Genomic DNA, 22055 nt, shown 5'->3' with positions numbered 1-22055 from the left:
GATGGCCGTAATAGCATGTGCAAAGGTCCAGAGGCTGAAAGGAGGATGGCCAGTTGGCTAAGGGCAGAAAGGATAATGAGAGAGAAAAGGCTGGAGAGGCAAAATGGGGCAGGGCCTTATAGGCATGTTTAGTGTCTTGGTCTTTATTCCAAGGACAGTGAAAAGGAAGCCAGTGAAGGATTTTAAGAAGAGTGATATCAGATTTGTGATTGAGAAAATTACTGACCACAGTATGAATTACAGGGGGTGGGGTGCACCCTGAGGAGACTTGGGGAGTTAGCAGGTAAAGTTGTGGTCCCAGAAGAGGTGAGGGTAGATTTGAGATGGTGACCCTACTTCATATGCTTGTTCCTTTACTCCCCCCCTCCCCCTCCCCCTCCCCCACCCCCCGCTGTCCTCAGATGGCAGGCTTATGTGGGCAGTGTGTTCTCAGCAGAAGATGATCTGGTGGGAGGCCCTCGGGGGATGGAGGTTAGTTTAGTCCCAGTGCCAGCCTTTAGTAGGGAATCAGGACACGATGTGTGGAAAGGGGATTAAGAGACTGCTCGTCTTTAAATTCCTCTTTTGCCATCTCCATTTCCCTTAATCTAAGAATAAAACCAAGCTTAACTAAGCCTCCTTAAAAGCTATTACACTGTAATTGGAAGCCCTGTCCCACCTTCACGCTGGGAAGAGCCCAGAACACCTGCTGCAGGTGCCGGATCGTCCCCGCCACGTTGGCTTTCCGGAATTTCATGGCAGCGGGTACCCTGAGCCACCCAGCCTGGCAATGGACGGCAACGCCAAGGTGGGCTTCCAGGAGGGGCGTGGCCGTGCCCATCTCTGATTCTGGAGATCTGAGCTCTGATCTGAATACGTGACCTTGCGCAACTCACTTCCCCTCCCGCGGCCTCAGTTCCCTCATCCGCAATCGCAGGGTGGGCCCAAAGTCCCTCCGGCTGCGAGCGGGGCTCTGGGTCGGACCGGCGGGATGCTCGCTGCGGGCACTGCGCCGAGCGCCCGGGGCGCGCCCACGCCGCTCGCCGAGGGAAGGGGGCCTCCCGGGAGGCGGGCGGGGAGCGCGCGGCGGCGCCGGGGGACGCCCCCCGCCCTCTGCCCGGCGCCGCGGCCGGGGGGCCCCCCGAGGTTACGTAAGGAGCCGGCGCGGGGAGCGGGGCGGGACGGGGCGGGGCCCGAGCGCGGCCGCCCAGCCCCCGCCGGCCCAGCCCCCGCCCGCCCGCGCCAGGCGGCGGCGGCAGCGGCAGCGGCAGCCGCGCAGCCCCGCGGCATGGAGCGGCGCCGGGGCTGAGCCGGGCGCGCACGGGCCGCCGCATGTGCGGCGCGGGGAGCGGCTGCGGAGCGCGCGGAGAGCGAGCGCCAGAGGGCCCGTCGGAGCGGCCGCCGGAGCAGCGCCGGAGATGGGGTGAGGGAGCCCCCGGGGGGCCGGCGCCCTCTCCGCGCGTCGGGGGGTCCGGGGGGAGGGGGACGGGCGCGCGGCCGGCCGGGGGTGGGGGGCCGTTGACCCGGCGCCCTCCGCCTCGCGCGCGCGCGCGCGGGTCCCCGGCAGGGGCGGCCCGGCCGGGGCGCGGACTTCGGGCCCCCGCGCGGTGGCCCTCCGCCTCCGAGCCGGCCCCGGGCGCGCGGTCAACTCCGGGGCCTGTGTGTGCGAGCGCGCGGGGCAGTGTGTCGTGCTCCGCGGCGGGGTTCGTGACAAGCCGAATGGAAATAGAAGTTTTCCTGGAAGGGGAGCAGACCGAGTAATCCTGACCCCCCCGGCGTAGGAATAGTGGGTTCGGACTCTGCTTGGAGCGGGATGGGGGTGAGGGAGTGCGGAAGGAGCCGGGCTGAGGCTCCGGCCTCGGACACGACGGAGTAAGAGGCTCAGGGGGAGAAGTTGAAATACTCTGTCGGAGTGACTAATGCTTGTGAGTATATAAAGTAATTTGAAAAAGCAGGATTGATTTCTCCTTGGCGTCTCCGTGAGCAGTAGGCGCTGTGAGTCAGGGAGCCACCGTGCTAATAACACGATTAACTCCTTGCATCTGCTCGCTCGATGGGAGCACACGGCGGTGAGGGGCCGTCCGTTTTCAGGGAACAGTTATGTAGCCCGATTTACAGATGAGGAAACTGACGCCCTCGGTGGTCGGGCGACTGCCCCCGGGGGGGGGGGGCAGCCGACGGGCGTTTGTGGAGGGTGGGACATTTGGTGCCTCCGCAGAGGGGAAGTCACAGCCTGCCAGGGGGCGTGGGGCTGGCGCTGGGGGTCAGGGAACCAGAGTTTCCGCGTCTCTGCCTCCTGCTGTGTGCTCAGCGCCCTCCAGACAGCCCTTCTCGGGACCCCCAGACCGCTGCTGGGTGCGTCTGGAGATGTTGGTTTTCTCTGTGGGATCGGGGAGGAGTGGAAGGGGCGACATGGTCCTGGTGGCCTGACCTAGCTCCCGTGGGTCAGCGGCTGCATTGCGCCTTACTCCAGGCCGTTTCTGGAGTCCTCTTTCCCGGCCAACTTCACCTGTGGGGTCTGGAGGACCCAGAGGCAGGCCAAGAGGAGTTTGGGTGAAGTGTGAGGGCTCTCCAGAGCTCCATGAGCAGGGCGGGGTGGGGGTGGGGGGTGGGGGGGTGGCGAGAGGGGCCTAGAGATTCGCCTGAGACGTTGGCGTCAGTCCAGGAGATTTCCCACACGGAGAAACTGGGGGTGATTTTACCAGAGGCACGCCGGCTGGGAAGCGGGTTTTCTGTAACATTTCCAGTGACCTCTTGGTAGATTATGAAAAGGCCGCTCTCTGTGCAGTGGGAATCTTTGAGGCTCTCAGATTTCATACTTAAAAAAAAAAAAAGAAATTGATGGGGAAAAAGGAGTTGGCAAATGTAGGTCTCCAGACAGAAGATAAAAGGGGTCTGATCATTTTAACTCTCTCCCTCCCTCCCCCAGACAACACAAAACCGACTCAACACACTTGCGTGATCCAGAAACAAACGTTGGAACTCTGTTGGTTGAGATCAAATAGTTCTGTGGAAATGAAAGTGTTTACTCATGAAAGCTGAAAGAAAATGTCAAGATAATTTTTGTTTGTGGAGCATCGGGGAGGAGTGGCTTGGGGGAATCTTGTGAAAATGGAGTGTGGCTTTCACGGAGTTCTACCATCGTTCGGTACGTGGCTGTTACTCCCTTCGTGTAGGTGAGGGCCGGTCTGCAAGTCCTGCCTACTTCTGCCAGTTTTAATATACGCGCTTCTTCCGTAATTGAGGTGTGCAGACGAACCAGGGCAGTAAATTGAAATGGAGTTAAGGCTGGACAAGCAGTTCAGGCAGAGGAGGGTGGAGGGAGCTATTTTCACCCAAAATAGAACCAATGTCATCCTTTCCGAGAGCTGAGTAGGACGAGGGGAAGGAGGAAAGGGCAGCCAGTAGAGAACCTCATCGCGGCCCTCCCCGTAGCCCTGTCACGGCTCCACTGTGTAGACGTGGCCCACAGACTTAAGAGAAAAAAAAAAAAATCTGAGTTTACTTCTCCCACTTCAGATGCTTGTCCTCTTTCAGACACTCACCGTTTCCGCTTCTCTTCTGTGAAGTGTTTTGCGTTGTGTGTGGTTTCCCCAGCAAGGTTGTGTTTTGACTCCCGAGGCAGCTGTTGGCACACTCTCTCTCCTCCTCAGACCTCTGTCTGTCCCCTCCCCGCCACACCTTGCCTCCCTCCGCGAACAAAACAGGAGCCACGGACCAAGGAGAGTCTCATCTCCCTGTGGCCCCGTGTCTTGCCTCCCACCTGTTTCACCCACTTGTCCCACCACCCTGTCCCCCTCTCACCTCAGGCAACGTCACTCTGTTCTTCCACATCCCTCCGCCCAGGCTCTTTTCCCATCAGTATACAAACATGCTTTGGTTCAGGGCCGTCCAATAGAACTTTCCACACTGATGGAAAAGTGCTGTGTCTGCATGGCCCAATTTGGCCGGCCCCAGCCACCTGTGGCTCTAGGGCACTTGAAACGTGGCTAGTGTGACCGAGGGCCTGAGTTTGTAATTTAATTTCCATCGAAATGGCCACATATGGTGGTGGCCGCCATGTTGGAGAGCACCACCATAGCTTCTGTCATTTTGCATCTCTCTCCTGCTTCTTTGCTTCCCTTCCCCAGAAAACATCTGTCCCAAAGCCACTGCGTCCACTGGCTTTCTTCGCCTACCATTTGATTACCCTCCACACCCTGCAGTGCCACCCCGACTGTGGGGTGGCTGCTAGCCTGTGCCCTTGCCTTAGCCTCTTGGCCGTTCCCTCCCCGCCCCCCCCCCCCAACAACTGCCCCACCCCCCTCCAGCCAGCTTCTGGCCGCCACACTCCCCTGCTTTTCTGCTCCCCTTCCTGATGGCTCCTGTCCAGTCTTGCACCTCTGTCTGACCTCTGAATGATGGGCCGCTTACGGATCGGACCTGCTTCCTCTGTGCGGTCAACACTCCCTTCCTAGGTAACGTTATCCACCCACCCCTGCTGGTGACTCCCACGTTTTTATTTCCAACACAGCCCTTCTGGGGGCCTCCAACTCTTGTCCATGAACGAGCTCCTGATGCCCCTTCCAGTTCTGACCTTCCCTTTACCTTCTCCATCCCAGTCAGTGGCCCCACCGTCCACCCGCTTGCTAAGAATCATCCTTGCTTCTCCTCTCCCTTACCTTCCACGTCCACGCTGTCAGTGGGCCCCGTGGTTCTACTTCTGGGATACTGTCTGGTGTCCACCTGTCCCCATGGTCATAGCCCCCACACTGGTCCTGGCCACCATTGCCTCTCTCCTGGACCACCTCCCACTCTGGGTATCTCCAGTCCATTCTCCATACGGGGGCCCAAGTAGCTGGCTTTAAAAATTGCAAATCGGATCAGGTCACCTCGCACACCCTGCAGCCACAGGGGGATGGCTTGTGCCTCATCTCTAGTGTCCCCTGTCCATCCCTCACTGCCTTCTGCTAACGTGAGCCTCATTTCTTCTCTTGCCCTGCTCGGGGGTGGGGGGGGTGGGGGGGGTGGGGGAGCCCTCTTTGAACTTGCTCTTCCCTCTGGCTGGGAGGTTCTTGTCCTAGCTCTGCAAATACCTTCCTCCTCATGCTTCAGATTCCCACATCAGGGTCACCTGCAGAGCCTTTCCCACGTTCCTTGCGAACACAGCCACACCTATTTGTCTGCGATTACTCACCACAGCGCACCTCCAATCATGTGGGCTTTTTTTTTCTTTCTTTTTTTTTTTTTTTTTTTAACTTATTTACAATCTGTCCTCCTTGCTGGCATCCCACAAGGGTAGGGGCTTACCTTTGTCACCTGTGTCTCCTAACACCTGGCATAGTGACGGGCCCCTTGTAGGCCCCGGTACTTTTTTGATGGAGTTAATGCTTGAATGTGGTGGGCAGCCTTGCTTGGATGCTGGCCTGGGAGCTGTGATAATTTTGGGATCACCTTTTATATGGCTTGCTTAATTGAGGGTTACAAGGGCCAAGAGAGAAAGAAATCACATTTGGATGCAATTTTCTTTTAATGCTAAAGCAAGCCATTTAGCTTTTATTATGACTTGGGTTAATTTTCAGGCTGTCAGCTGTCATCCGAGTATTGGGGTTATAAATTATCTTTTTACTCGCCTGCAAAAGGTAACAGAAAAGCCAGCTTGCCTGCTGTTGTGACTCTTGGCTGATTTTGTCAGTGTTTACAAACAAGACCGACTGTAGTCCTGTCAGGCTTTGGTTTACACTCCTTTATTTTGTCCGGCCAAGATTACGTTGCACCGCGCGATAACAATCGCGGTGATCTAATACCTTGGGCCTCCTTTCGGTAACCGATACTGGGTAGCTTTCCTTTGATGTTCATTCCTTCTCGTGTAATTTTCCATTACTCCCGCAGAGTATGAACTTTGCTTTTGGGTTCGTGTTGACAAAAACAGATACGGTCTCTCAGATCTGTTGAAGGAACTTGTCTTTCTTGGTTTTGTCTTGGGCTTTCTAAACTTCACTTTACTAAGGTTCATTCGATCTGTTCGTCTGTAAGGCATTTATTGGGAGGGTCTGTTGGGAGATTCAGGATGAGCAGACCTACTAGGTCACTCCTGCCCTTAACAGAGATTGTATTTCCGAATCGGAGGTAAAGCCACGTGTAGAAGTACCAGCTTTATGTGTGTGTTTCAACGAAATGTTGTAACGCAAAGGGTGTCAGAGGCAGTGCCCGCCTATTTGGGACATGTAGGACAGATGCCCCCGTATGCTACAGGGACTACCAGGGCGCTGTTAGCATTGATGATCACCATCCTCACGTACTAGGCAGCCCTTAGTGTCACATTCCGTGTCAGAGTTGGAAGAATATACAATGGAGTAGGCACTAACTAGGCGTGTATGGAATGAATGCATGCATGCATGTATGAATGAATAGCAATGAATGACTACTCTTTGGGTTGACCTTCACTTTGGGGGACGTGCCATCATTCTTGCTGGAAACAGACTCAGAGCAAAGCAGGTGGTTTGTTCTTGTCAAGTGGACTTCATGACTTGTGTCAATAGTGGGTTTCTTTTCTGTAACGGCTCCCGGGGAACTAGAATTAAATGTGCGGTCACCCTCGGCAGACTTACCAGCCCTCGTCCGTTACCTTTATTCCTTGTTCTGTCGGATGGCCCTTCCTTTGCTCTTACTTCTCTCTCTCTTTTTTTTTTTTAACAAAATGAAAATAGCTTTGCTTTTCTTCCCCTAATTATAAAAATGTTGCACGTTCATACTAAAAAATAACAGCATGAAGAAGGAAGTGAAAATTACTTGTCACATCATGTCTCAGGGATAGCCTCCCTGGGCAATCAGATGTCTGTCTTTGCAGATTTCTCTGCATGTACGTGTGTCTCTGTGTCTAGATGTAGGTCTACCTAGAACAAATGTATTTTTAACGAAATGGAATCATCTACATCTGTTTTGTAACATAAGTTTTTCAACTTAAAATACCTTGAGTGGACATCTTTTCATGATGGTGACTATAAATATACATCATCTCTCTTTTTTTTTAACCTTTTATATGTTTATTCATTTTGGAAAGAGAGAGACAGAGCACAAGCAGGGGTGGGGCAGAGAGAGAGGGGGACACCGAATCCGAAGCAGGCTCCAGGCTCTGAGCTGTCAGCACAGAGCCCGACGCGGGGCTTAAACTCACGAACCGTTGTGAGGTCATGACCTGAGCTGAAGTCGGACACTCAGCCGACTGAGCCGCCCAGGTGCCCCAAATATATGTCATCTTTTAAATCCACACCTACTTGTAATTTGTCGTTTTGCTAAATTTTATACATCTTTGTAAACTCGCTTCAATCCTCTGTAGAACAAGGCAGGGTATTAAAAAAAAAAAAAGACATTTTGACAATTTCTTCAAGCAATCGGTTGCTCTAAATGAATTACCAAAGGAAAGAAATGGTAGAGAAACCAGGATCACAATTAACATCGGGTAATTTGCAGTGGCTGCGTAATTTTGGGTGAGTCACTGCTCCTTAGTGAATCTTGGTGAGAACATCAAGAATTCATCGTTGTTGCTAAGGGTGGTTGGTGGACGAGGACCCAGCTGCTCAAACTATTTCTGCTTGTTTGGAAATATCAGGGCAGAGTGATTCCGCTTGCAGACCTGGACAGGAAGGTTCTCCGTGAGCAGAAAGCACGGTGCTTCAAAGCCCTTTGTCTGGTGGGCACCGCGGCCCCTCCTTTGGAGAATTCCCTTGGCGAGAGGGCTGGCAGGGACATATATACTGGAAGGACGTTCTATTCCCTGCTTCAGTTGTGAGGCAATTAACACACACACACACACACACACACACACATACACACACACACAAGCTGGATAAATCCTGTGACATGTCTCAGCCAACACAGGCAGGGGCGCCTGGGTGGCTCAGTCGGTTGCATCCAGTTCTTTGTTTTCCGTATTTCTAGACACCGTGCACATAGGCTGCCCTCGGTCGTGTTATGGGTTTGGAGGTGAGCACTGGCATCGTGGCCCAGTTTCCTAGTGGGGCGCGCTTGTGTGGGAAGGTAGCGGGTTGGAAGTCTCTGCTCAACTACGGCAGAGTCTCCAGTAGTTCTGCCTCTGAGCGCTGTTAGTCATATGGTATCGTTCTGGGAGAATTTATTTAAACTATAGTTCGAATTAGCTCGTTAGAATAAAAATATGCTTGTGGGGAACACATTTAGACATTTGTCAACGACTAGAGAGATTTAAGGAGAAAAACACATTTTTATTCACAACCCTGGTTGATAGTCGTATTATTATTATTATTATTCAGCTGGGGAATAGGGGACCGGGGTGTCGCCACCAGCCAAAGAGTTTAGCCTGAGAGATGTGCATTGAGAAATCCCTTGGCGGGGGGGCCTTGGGTAGCTCAGTCAGTTGAGTGTCTGACTTCGGCTCAGGTCATGATCTTGCGGTTCGGTTCGTGAGTTCGAGCCCCACATTGGGCTCTCTACTGTCAGCGCAAAGCCTGCTTCAGGTCCTCTGTCCCCCCTCTCTCTGCCCCTCCCCCATTCACACTCTCTCTAAAAAATAAATAAAACATCAAAATAATAATAATAAAAAAGAAATCTCTTGGCGTGCAGGTGTCCTCCAGCCGAATGGAGGCTGGGTCCCGCTAAGGGAGGGGCTCTGGCAGGCCCCTTTCTTTGTGCCTTGTCCTGGGGAAGTCACAGGCAGTGGCACCTGAGGCCGTTTGGTGGTGGGGGGGGGGGCTGAGACCATTTGTCCTCTGGGTCTTGGGCGGGGGGGCACTGTCGTCTGTGGATTATTGGGTAGGGGGTGTCCACAGGGATCCAATTAGTGAGGAATATTGCAGACCCTGCTGCCTGGGTATTGGATTCCTTCTGGGATCTTTAATTGGGAAAACTTTTAATGGAGTTGCTCAGATACATGGAGGAAAGGAGAGGCGCTTTGACTTGTGTTGTCCTCTGGGAGGGAGGTGACAGAGAAGGTCCTCGTGGGGAAAAGGAGTGGAGCTGTTCTGGGAGGCTCCAAAGGGCCGGGAGAGGAGCTTCTAGTAGAGCACGTGCCCAGGCAGATTTGAGCTCTGAAGGTCGGGGAAGAGCTCTCTGACGCCTCCGAGTGACTCAAGAGAGAACTTTCATTCTTACGTGGTGGCCAGTTCACTGTCATAGAGGGCCGCCTGTCGGGGGGGTGGGGGGGGGACACGGAGGAGGGCTAAATGCAGTCAGATCCCCAGCCCCTGGCTGTGTGAGCTTGGACAAGTCATTTCATCTCTCAGATGTCAGTGTCTTCATCTGTTTTTGTTTTTTTTTTTTATTTTTTTTTAACGTTTATTTATTTTTGAGACAGAGACAGAGCATGAACGGGGGAGGGTCAGAGAGAGAGGGAGACACAGAATCTGAAACAGGCTCCGGGCTCTGAGCGGTCAGCACAGAGCCCGACTCGGGGCTCGAACTCACGGACCGCGAGATCATGACCCGAGCCGAAGTCGGACGCTTAACCGACTGAGCCACCCAGGTGCCCCCATGTCTTCATCTGTTAAATGCACAGTAAAGTGACCACAAACAAGGGAATGTGTGTGAAGCGTCCAGCATAGTGCCTGACACATAAGTACTCAGCATGTGGTGGCCAGGTCTGTGATTACTGTCATCGACATCACCATCGTTTCTGCTTTGGGTGGGGGTTTGGCAGCTGACCCCTGAGGAACCTTCTGGAATATGTGGCCAGAGTGTCCCTGATCTTTGATCCTCTCGGCTGCTTGCTCCCAGTCCTGAGCGGTGCTGGAGTCGTTCCCGTCATCGGGTGACCCTGACGATATGAAGTTTGCCCTCTGGAGCGTTGCTCGCAGCACAAAACCCCACAGGCTGTGTGGGTGGAGGGCAGTCACCGGCAGAGGATGGGCACGGTCAGGAGAGCCGACCCACATTTGCCAACAAGAACGCCAGGCTGCCGGCCGGTTGCTGTCACGGGGAGGGGTGAGTGTGGGCAACGAAATGAGAGGTCGCTCCCCATTGTGGGTTCAGACTAACGACTTACGTTGCTGGTCAGAGAGCCCGTCGTGTGATCATCCACTCGTTCCTTCAAGAAATTCAAGAGGCCATCCACTTTGGGGTGCCAGGAACAGAGTGGTGAATGTTTGTGGTCCCATGACGCTTACAGTGTAGTGAGGAAGGTGGACATTAAACAGACATTACCTAAGGGATCAATATAGGGCCAGGGGGCCGTGTGGGCTATGCACCCGTGGGTTTCAGGGCCTGGCGTTTCGTGGCCCTCACCCGCTCCCAGGGGTCTGAACTCCCTCCTCACCCCCCCCCAACTCTTCATCAGCTCCTGCCTGACCAATGACCACCACTTAGCTGCTGAGCGCCATCTCTGGGCCAGGAGCCAAGAAGTTAGAGGTTGTAGAACAGGGGCTCTGCCCTCCCAAGAGAGAAGGATGGTGAGCAGGACATTAGGGCAACGAGATGAGCCTCGTTCTTGAAATACGAACAAGGATAACATGCTTCCCTCTGCGAGAGGTTTGAGAAGGCTTCTTGAAGGAGGTGACCTTCAAACTGGGTCTTGAAGGGTGGGTAGGAGTTTCCCAGGCAGAGGAGTAGGAGTTTGGGGTGGGCGATGGAGACATTTAGATGGGGAGAGCTGCTCATGCCCACGGGAAGCGACGAGGCATGGAGGTCCAGCACAGAGACCCTGGACTCAATCCTAGCGTCCCGTTCACTTGGCTGCATGACCCAGAGCGAGACACTGCCTGCCTTCGAGCTTTAGTTTCCTCCTCTGTGAAATTAGCATAATGATGGCACCAACATCATAGGGTGGTTGTGAGGGTTAAAGGCAACACATTTTGATAGGCTGTAGCTGTGAGTTCTGGGCAGAGAGGGGAGGGAGAACATCGAGTACACGGCCGGGTCCAGTGCTCAGAAGGTCAGGAGGGTACAGGCGTGAGGGAAAGGCCTTCGTGGCAGGGTGTTGGGACTTAATCCCGTGGGTGGCAAGGAGCCAGCCAGGGGCGAGGCCACAGGTAGGGGAGTCCTGGTACCAAAGAATGAGGCCTGGCAGAGGCGGCAGGCAGGGAGCTCGGGGAGCAGATGACTGGAGGCAGGAGGAGGAAGTGTGGTGTATGCCAAGGAGTTGTGGACTCAGTCTGCAGGCAATGAGAGGACATTTTTAGGCTTGAAGACGAGAATGATACTTGGGTGGAGAACATCGTTCCAGAGACAGTAGTGAGGGGGGCGGTGTGGAGGGTTAATGGATTGGGGAGAAGAGGCTTACCGGACCGAGCTGCAGTCTGCATGCAGAATGTCAGGAGGAGAAGGGGTGGAGGGAGAGAGAAGACGTGACACAGGTGTATGTGGTGTCAACCCCCTCCTGTTCTGTGACGGATCCGGGACAGGCTTGGGGAATGCACGTGATACGAGAAAACAGAAAATATATGCAAGGGGCCTCGCTGGGGCTGGGAGGGCTTGAGGATCTTTCCTAGAGAGTTGTTAAATCGGGGCACAAATGGAGCCATCCGTTCCTGAGATGCTGGTAGGTTGGAACTGTTGTGTTTATACTACATCCCATTGAACTCCTACAGCAGCCCTCGAGTTCGTCGTTGGGGAAACTGGCCTGGGGAGATTCCATGATCTGTTCAGGGTCCCAGAGGAAGGTGGCAGAATTTGGGAATCCAGCTTGAGTCTGAGAGCAAAGTCCGTGTTCTTGAGATGCACTTCCTGGGGGCCAGATCCCCTGTGGAAGTCATGTGGCCAGTGGACCCACGGCTCTTGATTGCTGGGATGAGAGAAAGGGAGAGGCTGGTTCCACAGGGTGGCCTCTCTAAGTAGAAATTCGGCTCTGGAGCTCAGCAGTCAAGGTAGAACCAGAGGTACAGATTTGGGAGCTGTCACCTCTGGATTCGGTCTCTCAAGGAGAGGACGGGTCAGGGAGATGACCCGTGCAGCTCTGGGTAAGAGTGACAGTTGAAGGGATGGAGAAGGAGCCAGTAGATGAGACAGAGAGGCCAGAAGAGAAGACACTAGGCGGGGCGGCTGCTCTTGGGCGGAGGCCTTGGAAAGCCTGGAGAAGGGTGGGGACCTACGCGTACCCCAGCCACCACTGTGTGGGGAATGGTGTTAGGGCAGGGTGGATTCTAAGGGGAGCTCTAGCCCAGAGTAAAGCTCCAATCCATTTAAGGCCTTTCAAGGAGTGGGTATGTGGTGAGGAGTGGACCATCTGGCTGAAAATGCAGGAGAGCTTGTGGGCGAGTCAGGGTGGAAGGAAGCTTGACTTTGTGTGATAAACTGAGCGTGTCGGGAGCTGAGGGCAAAGAAGAGGAAGAGATTGAAGACACGAGAAAAAGCGAGAGCCGGTGAGGCTGGGGGCAGGAGGCAGCTAGAGCAGGAGCCTCAGGAGGAGTAAGCCTCCGGAGGGGCCCTGGGGAGTCGTCCCCTGAGACCAGGCGAAGGAGCAGGAATGGAGGCATCCTGAGGCCACGGCGGGAAGGGGAACGAGGGGCTGGGTGAATCTGGTTGGCTGGCTGTTCCTTCTCAGCCTGAGCTAAGGAACTGAGCGGAGGGCCGGGGTAGGTCGGGAAGAAGTAAACGGTTTGGTGCATCTGGTCGTGGAGGTCGGGGCCGGGAGTGAGCTGGAGGCACGTCCACATTGGTGAGTAGCCTTGAGGGCTCAGTTGAGGGTCCCAAGAGCGTGAGTCTGTGAAGGTGCCAGTCACCACAGCTAGAAAACTCGCTAACACGCCCGGCGACCTGGGAGCGAGAGCAGAGGTAGGTGGTCCCGGCCCCAGACGGTGGGCGTTACAGAGACGGCCACCCTGTCTGGACTCCTAGCGCCGTGCCGTCCACAGTGGGGGGACGCCGCGCAGACGGAGGGGGAGCTGCTCTGTCCCCATCAGTCACCTTTCTGCCCTCGCTCCTCCGAGTAGCCATTGTTCTGTTGTAATAATTATTCCAGACCCTTTCTAAAAAACGCATTAAAATTCTTGCCAGCATGACCTCTTCGAGTAATGAGATCTGTAAGTTTATTAACCTCTGTGAGAAGTGGATTTCCTTGCTCCACGGGAGCAGATAATCTCTTGGAGGGACGTACATTAATGTGCTGACCCGGAGGGTGAGCTCGACGCCTGAGGGTTGGAGGAGGGTGGTGGCGGCTTCTCGGTGCCCACGCACCACCACCACCCCCCCCCCCAGCCCCCTCCTGGCCTAGCAGGTGTCTCGTGGAAGATGGGCTGGTTGCTCCTGCACGTCAGTCTCTGCTCAGCCCCATTCAGGGAGTCTCACCATGGCCCAGAGCCGAGATGGTCAGAGAAACCGAGTCATAAAAATACCGTGTCGCTTTAGATGAGCCTCATTCTTTAAAAAAGGCTTTTTTTAATGTTTATTTATTTTTGAGAGAGAGAGAGACAGAGCAGGAGCCGGGGAGGGGCAGAGAGAGAGGGAGACCCAGAATCCAAAGCAGGCTCCGGGCTCCGAGCTGTCCGCACAGAGCCCGACGCGGGGCTCAGACTCACAGACTGTGAGATCATGACCTGAGCTGAAGTTGGACGCCCAACTGACTGAGCCGCCCAGGCGCCCCTTATTCTTTAAGAAGGGGAGAGGAGGAGATGGGAGCACAGAGTCTTGTGCAGACAGGAATATCTAGACTGCGTGTTCTTTCACAGAGGACTGGGAATACAGCAGAGCTGGCATGGGCATTAGGATATCTGCCCTGTGACCATGTTGAAACACATCCTCTGTCATCCCGGTGTCAGCCTTCACCTGGGCATGTGGATCGAACGGTTGACGTAAGCTCCTTGCAAGGTCTCCGGCTCGGTAGCAGTGATCTGTGACTTCTTCCTCCTTAGTTGGCATTTCAGGCCTGCTGTAACCTAGCCTGACCTGCCTGCCTTCTGGGTACACTGAGGACTTGGCCCATGCCCCCTCTGTGTCGTTAATCACACAAAACATGTCATTATAATGCAGGGTTATGTCAACATATTACCGTGATCTGCGTCTCCCCCATCGTGGTCAACCAGACCGGCACAGTCCAATAGAAACATCAGTGCCACATACGGAATTTCTCATGTTCTAATGTCCCCATTAAAAAAAAAGCAAAAAGAGGGGCACCTGGGTGGCTCAGTCGGTTAAGTATCTGACTCTTGATTTCGGCACAGGTCATGGTCCCAAGGTTGTGGGGTCGAGCCCCACATCAGGCTCTATGCTGAGTGTGGAGCCTCCTTAGGATTCTCTCTCTCCCTCTGCCCCTCTCCCCTGCTTGCACTCTCTTTCTCTCTCTCTGTCTCTCTCGAAGATAAAATGAAAACGGCAAACACGCAAAAAGAAACCGGTGAAATGAGCTCAATGTATTTTAAGCCGGTGTACCCAAAACATCATCACTTCAACATGGAATCAATAATGAGCGAATGAGACGTGGTTTCTCTTACCGCGGAATTTACATTTTGGGGAAGGAGGAAGACTCCTGTTGTCTCCCCGTTACCAAAAAAAAACAAAAACAAAGCAAAAGACCAGTTGTAAATGGGTTTGCAAACAAAATGACTGCAGGTTGTGCGAGGGAAAGCCGCAAGGGCTGAGACGGACTTGGGAGCATGTGGCTCCAGACGCCTCCCCGAAGACGTGACCTTTAAGCTGCTGCCTCGTGTGAAGAACAGGAACAGAGCATTCCAGGTAGAGGGGAGAGCAGGTGTACAGACCGAGAGTGGGCAGGAGCTTCCTGGAGTGTTTGAGAAATTGAAGTCAGTGAGATTGGAGGGTTTTACCAGGGAGGTGCCCCACTCCTCAGCTTGTAAGAAGATCCCCCTGCGCTCTGTGGAGCCTGGACGGGCAGGGGGCGAGCGCTGAAGCAAGAGCTGGGGTTCCTGGGCTCCGGGTGACCGGTGACGGAGGGCACTGCCCGAGGTTAAGAAGGTGGCAGAGGAGAGGGGAAGGAACGGGAGCTTGGAGATGGGTTTGCCAGGACCTTCGGAGGGACCAGCTGTGGGGTAAGGGATGAGAGAGAGGGAGGAAATAAGGAGGACTCCTGTGGTTTCTGGGTTAAGCACCCAGTAGATGTGGGGAAGCCTGGAGGAGGAGCAGGTCAGGAGCGAGGCCGGGGGAGTCAAGGTCAGGGATCCACGTGTCCCGCTTGAGGTGGTGAGTGGAGCTGGGGAGAAGGCAGGTCACTACACGCATGTGGGGCTCAGCAGACGTCAGGCTGGAGGTGGGACAAGGTCACGGTGGAGGGAGGGTGGGCAGGGGAGGAGGGGGCTGGGGGCCGAGCCCAGAGCACCCCTTGTCTCCTCGCTGGTACTGGACGAGGAGCCGGCCAAGAAGTTGGGGGAGGGGCGTCTCGGGAGGAGGGCTTGGACCCCCCACGCTGCACTGCTGAGGACTGCACTCTGAGCAGATGGCAGTGGCACCTGCTGATGGCCCTCACGTGAGCTGGGTCAGTGGTGAGGTGGGGCTGGGAGCCTCGTGCTGGGACAACGAAGGAGGCTGGGAAGGGGGTTGGCTGTTAAGGGAGCAGAGAGTAGGGCGATCTCATAAGAGGCTGCCGGTGAAGGAAAAGTGTATTTAAGGGGCGCCTGGGTGGCTCAGTCGGTTGAGTATCCGACTTCAGCTCAGGTCACGATCTCATGGTTTGTGATTCTGAGCCCCCCAGTCAGGCCCTCTGCTGTCAGTGCAGAGCGCGCTTCGGATCCTCTGTCTCCTGATCTCTCTGCCCCTCCCCTGCCATTCTCGTTCTTTCTCTCTCTCAAAAAAAGCAAGCAAACAAACAAAGCAAATGTATCTAAGGTAGGAGAGCCCCAGCACACGTGGATGCTGGCAGCGATGACGGGGGAGCCTCGGCCCTGAGAAGATGGCAGAGGTGGGGTTCAGCACCGGGAAGGACTGTGCCTTGGAGGGGCGAGGGAGGCGCCCTGCCACGGGAAGGAGGGGAGGGGGCCACAGTAGGAGCAGATACAGGCAGGTGTGCATTTGGTGGAAGATAACCTGGGCTCTGGTGGTGCTCCTGGTTTCTCCAAGAAGCATGGGGCGGGGTCGTGTGCCGAGAGCCGGGGTGGAGGGCAGGGTGTGGGAACATGGAGAAGAAGGTGCGGGTTGTCTGGGAGTGGGTGGCGGGCCTGCTAGAGAGCCCCAAGCTTGTGCGCCATTGCCGACTGACAGTTTGAGGTCAGAGAACCGGAATTTACAGGGAGACGTGTCCGCCCAGTTTTGGGGATGTTGCCCGCTGGCCTGGGTGTGGGCCTGGAGGAGGTGGACGGCGGGGCGCGCCAGGCTGGGGCGGAGGGTGTTCACGCGGGACGGGTGGCAGGGACAGACCCCCCCAGGCTGGGTAGGGGGCGCGGAGGGAGAGCGTGAGGCCGGGAGGTGGCTGGTGGAGAGCGAGCCGGGCAGTGGATCTGAGGAGTCTGTGGGGTGGGAGGTACCTCCGTGCTGGAAAGTCTCGCACCCGGAGGGGGGTTCTCCCGGTGGCGAGGGGTCCCGCGGACGGCTGTGGGAGAGCGCCCTGAAGGGGTGAAGAGGGCCTTGCAGCGGAGGACAAGGAGCTGAGTCCGGGGCGTTGGGGGTCATCCACGTGTGTGGTGACAGTGACAGGAGGTGGGCAGAGGGCGAAGCTGGGCCCGGAGCCGAAGCTCCTGATCAGTGGCAGGAAGTGACGCGGAGGCTGGCGAGCTTGGCTGCAAGGCAGGTGGCGGGGATGGCCGGGCTCCGAGGCCACGGCGAGAGCCACGTGTGGGGGCCGCCGGGACCCGAATCCTCTGCCTCCCCTGTATTCTCCTTACCTGCAAGGCAAGAGGCACAGCGCGGTGTGGGTGCGGGTGTGTGCGTGGCCGTGCGGCCTTCAGGGACTGGCCCGGTTTCGGGGAAGGCGGGAAGGTGCGGGGAACACCCCTGCGGCTGGGCTGCCGGTGCCTGCCGACCTCAGGACAGATTTCGGGGAGTCCCTGGAGAAGGGGGCGGTGAGGGGAGGAGCCTGGAGCCTGAGTGGGGCCGAGTGACCGAGAAAGGGGGGAGTGCTCACGTCCTGGGTTGTGGTCGTGGGCACATCTCCCCGGGCCTGGGAGGGACTCAGGGCCTTCTAGTGGGAAGGTGAGCTCCATGTTGAGTCCGCCCTGATGATGCGTTCGTCCCAAACGCTGATGGACGCTTTGAAGACCTCAGTCAAGTGTGACACGGCAGGAATAAAGGAGGTGGTGGTCTGCTTTGCTCTGCAGCTGGATGCTGGGTTCTGGCACCGGAGTTCATCCCGGTTTAGACGTGTGCAAGGATGTCTTCAGGAGGAGCGGAGCGGGAGCGGTCTGGACACGTTCCGAGAGGGGGGGTTCGAAGGAGGCTGTCTTTTGTTTTTTAAAGTCTGTTTATTTTTGAGAGAGTGTGTGTGCGCGAGGGGAGTAGGGGAGGGGCAGAGAGAGAGGGAGAGAGAGAATCCCAAGCAGGCTCCGCGCTGTCAGCACGGAGCCCGGCGTGGGGCTCGAACTCCTGAACTGAGATGATGACCTGAGCTGAAACCAAGAGTTGGACGCTTAACCGACTGAGCCGCCCAGGCGCCTGAAGGGGGGTGTCTTAAAGAGCGGTCTCTCCATGCAGCTCGGGGGTCCGTGAACACCCCTTCCCCGAACTCCATGGGGAATTCTACGAATGTGCTTTTCTGGGGAGGTATCCATCGTTTTTATCAGATTTTCAAAGGGGTCTTTGGCCAAAAAGAGATGAGAGCCACTGTTGAAAAGACTTGGGGGTGCATTTAACTGGCGAGGGAGAACTGGGGCCGGAGAGTGAGGGTAGGGGGACAGGAGAGCAGTTTCCACGCAGACAGCCAGCCATCCTTCGGGGCTCGCTCTGTGTGGACTCAGCTGCCGGAACCTGGCTCAGTGAGAGGGAGGCACAGGGTTTGGCTCTGCGGGCATCTGGGGGAACCTGTGAGCGCCTGTCACAGGTGGGGTACGCATCAGGCTGGTGACAGAAGCTGGGGGTCGGGGGCTGTGACTGGCAGAAACTCTGTCCAGATCTTCTGTTCTGATGAAGAATGGCTTGGGGCGTGACCGGGTTTTCTCCGTCCTCAGGGAGAGCATCTCATGGGCTGAGCTTTGCTGGGGAGATGAGGCCCCCATGGGTGCTCAGGTGTGCAGCTCTGGGCTGCAGGGGCCCCCGGAAGCCTGCATTTCTGGAGCCGCAAGAATTAAAGATCATTCTGGGGAGTGGGCCCTCCACCTGTCCGGGGGCCTCAGCTGGCTCCTCTGTGGTGTGGGGACTGTGTTCTCCATGGTGTTGTCTGAGCTTACCCCCACGTCCCATTCAGGGTGGGGAGCCCCCCTCGTGGGCCCCGTCACGCACCCACGCGGTCTGCGGCACTGGGTTCCCTTCCCCCGTGTGGCATCCTGTGGCACTCGTGGGCCTGGGTTGAGCACAGCTTTCTCCCCCAGCGGTCCCTGCGTGTCCCGAGGGACGGTTGGACTCCGGCCCTACTTTGGCACAGACAAGTGACTCCCGTGAGACAAAAGTGATGATTAATTGAGTTTGGCTTTGTTAGAGCTTCCTCTTTTTTTGTTTTTATGTTTTGTTTTCTTCTTTCAGTCTTTTTTTTTTTCCCTAAAAGCAGGCATGCCTCACCAAGGATGGAATATTCTGGAAAACTGGAATTGGAATTCCACGAGTCTGATTGAAAGCCTTACCACTCGCTTTAAGGAAGGGAGCTAAAAAAAGCCACTCCTTGGCTTCTCCCATGAATTTTAAATGTCCTGGAAGCTTTGCCCACAAAGGAAACAATGTCTCATTCCTTAAATAATTAAGTAGAGTATCCTGAGAATGGGGTGTCACCCAGGCCTGGTCACGCTGGAGCCTCTGGGGGCCCGTCCCTCAAGGGGAGAGCCTGGTGGGCGCCCCCGGAGGTTCTCCTCAGGAGAATCAGAAAATCGGTGCGGCTTCCGACAGCTGCCTTTCACGCATTTGGTGAAATTGGCACCACCCTGGCGATGTCCTGAAAGAGGATGACGGTGGCCAGCTTTGCCCTGAGAGGCTCCGTCCATCCGTCGTTTGTGTCTCGGTCTTATGTGTAGTTGGCCTTCTGTGTCCCCTCACTGCCACGTGACTGCCCACGAGAGAGGACAGTGGCCTCAGGCCAAGCCTGTATCCTCGCAACCACTGTCGTACTGGCACTGGCTTCTGTGTGTACTTGGTAGAAATTTCTGGAAAACGTGTGTAGGGAAGAGAAGGCTATTCCTGGCAGAAAGCCTTCCCTCCAGGAGCAGCGGTGGGATCTCAGCACTGGCCGGCTATTCCCCCGCTGTCTGCCCCACTCTGTGATCGCCCAGGATCTATGTCACCGAGGCCACAGAATGGCACGTGCCGGGCAGACGTAGGGTCATAACAGACGGTCATCGTGGCATCTTTGTCTGTTTCCGTAGAAGAGCGAGTTCAGCCAGGGTGAGGGGAACTATCTTTATTGCGTGTTTCCCTAAAGGTTTATGATTTATGGATGAGGAAACCGGGGTTCAGAGAGGTTCAGTTGGGGAAGGGAAGACCGCTGGGCCAGATCTGGTGGGGCTGGTGACGGGGATGTGTGTCGTTCGACTTCTGAGGCTCATGCTCCGCGAAACTTCTGCAGTTTGGCCAGGAAGACGGCCTTTGTTTCAAAAGTTCAACTTATGGTGGGGCGCCTGGGTGGCTCAGTTGGTTAAGCATCTGACTTCGGCTCGGGTCATGATCTGGAGCCCTACATCGGTCTCTGTGCTGACTGCTCAGAGCCTGGAGCCCGCTTCACACTCTCTGTGCGTCTCTCTCTCGGTCTCTGCCCCTCCCCTGCTCACACTGTGTTTCTCTCTCAAAAATAAACAAACATTAAAAAAAAAAAAAAAAAAAAGTACAACTTGTGCCCTAAACTTTGGTTTAGAAGGACATGTCCCCAGGAAGTTCTGTCAGTACACCTGTATCTTTTTTTTAAGTTTATTTATTTATTTTGAGAGAGAAAGAGAGAGCAGGCATGGGGGAGGTGCAGAGAGAGAGAGGGAGAGAGAGAATCCCAAGCAGGCCCCTTGCTTTCAGCACGGAGCCTGATGTGGGGCTCGATCCCATGAACTGAGCCAAAGTCAAGAGTTGAGTGCTTAACCGCCTGAGCCCCCCAGGCACCCCGGTCAGTACGCCTTTAAAAGGGAGGGTTCAAAGCAGGGATTTGCTCTGATGTGCCCTCACAGCTGTTCACACATCTGTCTGAGTGTTCCACAGATTTCTTCCGCCCAGAATCTACTGAGCCGTCGTTTTTGTCTTTCCTTCCTCATCCTTCTGCCTCCCACTTTCTCCCTGGGTCCTTTTATTCTCAGATTTCAGTGGACATTCTCAGAAGGAGTTAATTCTTTAGTGTCGTTGAAGTGAACGTCGTGATCACATCTACCGAGACGGGTTTCAGATCACGCGATAGGAATCTGCATTCTGCATCTCCAATAAGGAAGTCCCTGTGGGCCTCCGTCTACGTGTGATCAGTTCTGTGGGCCTCCGTCTACATGTGATCAGTTGTATCCGTATCAATCTCGACAGGAGCAGGGCTGTAAGTTCTGCAAAACCCACGTGCTCACCCTCTTCGTGGCAGCAGGTCAGGATCTCTCAGATTTGTCAGTGGTTCTTGCTGTACGTGGTTGTCTGCTCTCTTTGCCTCAAAGATGCACGAGAGCCCTCCCTCCCTCCCTCCCTCCCTCCTTCCTCCTTTCTTTCCTTCCTTCCTTCCTTCCTTCCTTCCTTCCTTCCTTCCTTCCCTCCTTCCCTCCCTCCTTCCTTCTTTCCTTCCTTCCCTCCCTCCTTCCTTCCCTCCCTCCTTCCTTCCTTCCTTCCTCCATTCCTTCTTTCTTTCCTTCCTTCCCTCCTTCACTCCTTCCTCCCCTCCTTCCCTCCTTCCTCCCCTCCCCTCCCCTCCCCTCCCTCCCAAGCGCTCTAGCTGTGATGTTGTAGCTGGGACTCTCCCGCCTGTAATAGAAGGTTTTGCCCATGAGACCTAACTGGGAAAAGTGCCTCAGTGATGGGGTTTTCAGGCCTGGTTTTCCAATCAAATGGCACTTTGTCTCCGTAGAAGTTGAGGGTTTCAAGCCCCTTCATCCTAGGTAAGGGGTCAGACTGAGTCTGAAGTAGTGAAATGTGGTGTTCTCCATGCATGTTGTAAAACTTGTTTGGTTTATTCATCTGCCCCTTTCCCTGGAGCCAGTCTCTCACCCACGAATGGTTAAGCTAACCCGGTGAATGACAGGTGCAGCTTGAAGAGGAAGAGACAGGCTGGAAATTGACCTGATACCTAGATGGGACCTTGTTAAGTGTGGGTTGTTTTTTTTTTTTTTTTTCCTAGAAGAAGTTCATGGTGAGGGTCTTCTAGGTAATCGGGTTTTAGAATGAACATTTTCAAGTGATCTCTGGAACTGTTCTTGGTAACTGATAGCATCAGTTTCCCCTCATCTGTAGGACCACATCTTTGCATGGCAGAGACAGAAACCACTGTATGTGCTCCTGTCTCTGTGTCCAAGGGCTTCTGGTGTGTCCTTGGGTTTATCAGAGCCAACAGCTTAGTTTAGGTCGCCTGGGTCAAGGTGGCAGCCGGCGGGAGCGGAGCTGAGCTCCAGGTGGAGGTTACCTTGTAAACGGCAGTTAGCCCAGCAGTGAGTGCCTTACATCCTACCTGTGCTCCAGCATCCAGTCAGTTAAGTAATATTTGTCGAGTACCTCCAAGAGTGGCTGAGATGGATTTGGCCCTGTCCTTGTAGGGAAAGTGGATGTTGAGTAATTACAAAACAGTTCATTATAATTCATTAATTCAACAAGTATTTGTTTAGTGTCTATATTTGCGCTAAGAGCTCTTCACTTATTGAGGATATCGGTAACCAGACAGACGAGGCACCCTGTCTTCATGAAGCTCATGTTTGAACGACACGTACAATAAGTTAAAATAGAGCAAATAGGGGCGCCTGGGTGGCTCGGTTGGTTGAGCATCCAACTCTTGATTTCGGCTCAGGTCATGATCTCACAGTTCAGGAGTTTGAGCCCCACATGCTTTGGATTCTCTTTCCCTCTCGCTCTGTCCCTCCCCTGCTCACTTGCTCTTTCTCTCTCTCTCTCTCTCTCTCTCTCTCTCTCTCTCTCTCTCTCAAAATAAATAAACTTTAAGAAATGAG

General features: G+C 55.0%; 1 protein-coding gene across 2 annotated transcripts in view; it reads left to right on the top strand.

Annotated features, from left to right (window-relative positions):
• Nucleotides 1–22055, top strand: part of HOMER2 (homer scaffold protein 2) — a 96864-nt gene that overhangs the window by 3199 nt on the left and 71610 nt on the right. The window contains exon 1 of one of the 2 annotated variants that reach the window (XM_086711695.1): nucleotides 1213–1402. The exons of the other annotated variant lie outside the window; for it this stretch is intronic. Coding sequence (XP_086567821.1) covers nucleotides 1398–1402 — 5 coding nt within the window. The 5' untranslated portion in view covers nucleotides 1213–1397. Of the gene's footprint in view, nucleotides 1–1212; nucleotides 1403–22055 lie in introns of those variants that run through there. 2 annotated transcript variants of the gene reach the window in all.

Source organism: Puma concolor, chromosome B3, assembly GCF_028749965.1.
Source record: "Puma concolor isolate L17-30 chromosome B3, mPumCon1.1.hap2, whole genome shotgun sequence".
Classification (NCBI taxonomy): Eukaryota; Metazoa; Chordata; class Mammalia; order Carnivora; family Felidae; genus Puma; species Puma concolor.
Note: the sequence above shows the minus strand (reverse complement) of the source record. Positions and strands in the feature narration are given on the sequence as shown.